This window comes from Tachypleus tridentatus, chromosome 2, assembly GCF_004210375.1.
Source record: "Tachypleus tridentatus isolate NWPU-2018 chromosome 2, ASM421037v1, whole genome shotgun sequence".
NCBI lineage: Eukaryota > Metazoa > Arthropoda > Merostomata > Xiphosura > Limulidae > Tachypleus > Tachypleus tridentatus.
In genome coordinates, this window is record NC_134826.1 from 122,482,014 (window position 1) to 122,485,601 (window position 3,588).

A 3,588-nucleotide genomic window follows, 5' to 3' on the forward strand; every position below is an offset into this window, starting at 1 on the left:
GAGAGACTGAAGTCCTACAAGAGCCTGGAAGCCTACAAGTTTTTTACAACTGGGTGGGTGCATGAAGTGTTGCAAGCACAGTTACCTGAGCACCAACTTAGTTACCCACAAAAGTTTGTTGGAGCTTTTTTCATGATATAACTGTCAACAAAACAGAGTTAACATGTATCAAATATTACCACATTCAGTTTAAATACAATTTAATGCCTCCTCACAAATATCCCTACTACAATTCATACACAATAATTTTTATTATTTAATAAATATAATTATTCACGGAGAGCAATATTTTCAGTTTTCAATTGCTGACACTCCGTCTGTAAAGCTTCAATATCAGTCATACTAAGATCAGTCTGTATGGAGATCTCTCTGGCTATGTCTGGAATTTGTAGAAGCAGACACGGACAGCAGAGACTGGTCAGTTTCACTCTGGGACACCACTGAAACAAAATGAAAACTACTTGTGATTGATTTATATATACTCATGTTTATTAAATGATTATCAGAAACCTAAACATAAAGTTACAAAGGACATACTTATATGAAAAAATACTAAAAAATCAAACATGTCATAGGTTACTAAAATAAACATTATTTATGGTTTTAACAGAAGTTTAACAATTAAAACCCCACCACATCTTCTTCGCTTTCTGGAGGCTGATCTTCTGTTGAATGTTTCCAGAGCGACTTTTGACTTTTTATTCTGTGGAGAAAACACATATTGGAACTGTGAAGGAACGTAGTCTGGGGAAAGGGGGGTCATCACTCTTATCTGTAATACAGAAATAAATATATTACATAATTTTGTGACAATTAGCTGTTTTCATATATATAAGTTGACAAATACACGTACCAGTATATAATAATATATGTAAATAACTTGCAGCCTGAATTTTTTTTATTTAAATAGAAGTGAATCATTAACTGTTATTGATTAAACAAGAAGACTGTAATCCAAGAGGCAAGAGTAACCGAGTTGTTTATGTATCGTTCTTTTAAATGAAAAGTAAATTTTATACAATACACAGTCGTGATGCATGTTAAGCTAAACAATAATACAGCGATATAATTTTATAATTGTTGTTTTGTTACCTGCCATGAACTATTTTGTTTATGACTGTTTATGTAGCCCCCCTTTTCCCCCTCTTTATAAAAGTAAAAGAATATAATATTACATTTGTACAGCCTCAACACAACTATAGAACGATTGTATTTCGTTTCTGGTTTCAGAGCCCTCCTATATTTGTAATCTAAACTATATATTTATTATCTCCTGCAGAAATAGTGATTACTTACTCAGAATGAAATGGTCGCTGCAGACACGACTCGCGCTGGTGGGCTGCCAACCTTCTCGCTTTACTGCAGCGATCCATCGAGATCTACGCTCAGGATCCGTCAGAAAACGGTGAAAGCTCTTTCCTGGATCTCGGTCTTGTCTGTTCTGACAACCAACAGCTACGCATGTAGTCACCATGGTCAAAATAATTCAGAACTGTTATGAGAAACGAACTGCTGACCAGCTAACTGAGGCGCACTAATGCGGCGTCTGGGCTATCTTCATGGCGGCATAAGTTTATATCATGTGATTGCGTGACGTAACTGCAACTCGTCTATAATTGCATAAAATTTCATAGGCTCTGCATCTGACAACTTGACCAGTATGTCTTTATATGAAATAGTATGAATACCCATTTCATTCTCAAGCTGCTTGAGGTACACGGCGGTTGAAGTGATATGTCGTGGAAGCAGTTTGCGAACACGTAACTTGTGTAGCTTTTCCAAGTGAAGATCTTTCCTAATTGTGTTGTATATTGTTGTCTGAAGCACGCAAATGTCTTTGCTACTTATCTTTGTGACTGTGTATTATCACTTGTTACAAGACGCGTCACTTTGCTAACCACAGCTGGAATGCGACTTATTGCAGGCCTTTTTCTGAGCAGTCCTGGTGCATCAAGTTTATCACCATCTCATTATTTCCTGTTTTAAAAACCTTAAGTCTACGATCTGAACATAACATTATAACCTCACTGTGCGGATATTGTAAATTAAGCTTAACAGAAAAACTTTACAGCGTCGCATCGCATCGTTACACCATCTTATTGTGATTTGATCTTCCAAATTTACTGGATGTCACGGACATGGCAGTTTTGCTTTGAGATTTCCAATGGTAAAAGTGTCAGTTTTAAGTTACAAACACAGAAATACTGAAGAAAGTTTGCAAAAACAACCAAACTAAAATCCACATGAAGTTCTGAACTGACAGTCAGAAAGACTTTGAAAACTTCATTGTTAATTGCTTCGTGATTTCCAAAAATATTATGTTTGACAAACTTGGAACTGCATAATGAATAGAAAACAATATTTATTTCTTAAAAGTAATTTAATTTTTTATTAAGCATTTTATCTGCCTCATTCGAAGAACTATAGACACTTTTCATGCGGAATTGCTGAAACGGTGTTTTTACAAGGTTCATAGGGACACTGTTTGTACTAAGTACTTCATCAACACATTGCTGGTATTGACTAAATGCACTGCGACTTTATATTGTTCCTATTAAAAAGGGATACTGTTTGTACTGGTTATAATGGAATTCTAAATTTGTAAATATAAAAGTACACTACCACTTAATGTTTGTTTTAAGTACATTAAGACTGTTTATATTATGCATACAAACGCTGTAAGTTTGTAAGTAAGTAAAATACGGCTGTATGTTTATACCAAGTTCATCCGGAAACTATGCTTACACTAAGTGTACAGAAACTCTTGGATTTTATAATAAGGTACACTACAATTATAAGTACACTGAGACACTGTATGTGCTAAGTATATCAAGATAGATATTTTATATCTATATTAATACATTACGACTGTATGATAACATTAAAAATATCAAAATATATAGTTTTTATTTATATTAGCACATTACGACTGCATGTTTTTTTACGAAATACATTGGAAAACTGCCTATATAAATTGTGTATTCAGACTCTACGTTTGTAACAGGGTGTACACCGCTACTCCAGGTGTGTACTACGAATATTGGAACAGTGTTTGCAATATATGGCACAAACCTTCGACCTTATAACTTAGTGTACTACTAGTCTTTGTGTTTACTCAGAATCTTAGGCCACAACATTTGTCCTCTATAAATGGATATCTACTTTGTCACGTTCTGGTGCTGTGTATTAACTAATGACACTAATGGCCGTATTTCACTAATGTATTTACTTCATTTTGTTTAATTAATGTAATATTATGATTGTTTGCCTTGTAGCACGTTTTGTTTCACTTAAATTGTTTGAATAACTATATGTATTAATCTATATGAAATTAAAGTAGACTTAGATTTAAAGGTTTATTTGTTTGTTTGTTTAGAATTTCGCGCAATAATACACGAGGGCTATCTGCGCTAGCCGTCCCTAATTTAGCAGTGTAAGACTAGAGGGAAGGCAGCTAATCATCACTACCTACCGTCAATTCTTAGGCTATTATTTTACCAACGAATTGTGGGATTGAGCTTCACTTAATAACGCCTCCACGGCTGAAAGAGCGAGCATGTGTGGTATGACAGAGATTCGAACCCATGG

At 34.6% G+C, this 3,588-nt stretch overlaps 1 protein-coding gene across 1 annotated transcript; it reads right to left on the reverse strand.

Annotated features, from left to right (window-relative positions):
- Positions 1–302: 302 nt before the first annotated feature.
- Positions 303–1,514, reverse strand: LOC143236503 (THAP domain-containing protein 1-like). Its single transcript, XM_076474804.1, has 3 exons — positions 1,297–1,514; positions 634–772; positions 303–440 (listed from the first exon to the last, which is right to left on the reverse strand). The coding sequence occupies exons 1-2, from the start codon at positions 1,472–1,474 to the stop codon at positions 699–701; spliced, it is 252 nt and encodes an 83-aa protein (XP_076330919.1). The 5' UTR covers positions 1,475–1,514; the 3' UTR covers positions 303–440; positions 634–698.
- Between the last annotated feature and the right edge of the window lie 2,074 nt (positions 1,515–3,588).

Excerpts from the sequence above, each read along its gene's own strand:
- LOC143236503 (XM_076474804.1), bottom strand. The coding sequence starts at position 1,474 with ATGGTGACTACATGCGTAGCTGTTGGTTGTCAGAACAGACAAGACCGA. Across the intron at positions 773-1,296 it reads CAGCGACCATTTCATTCTGA|ATAAGAGTGATGACCCCCCT; the intron begins GTAAGTAATCAC and ends TCTGTATTACAG.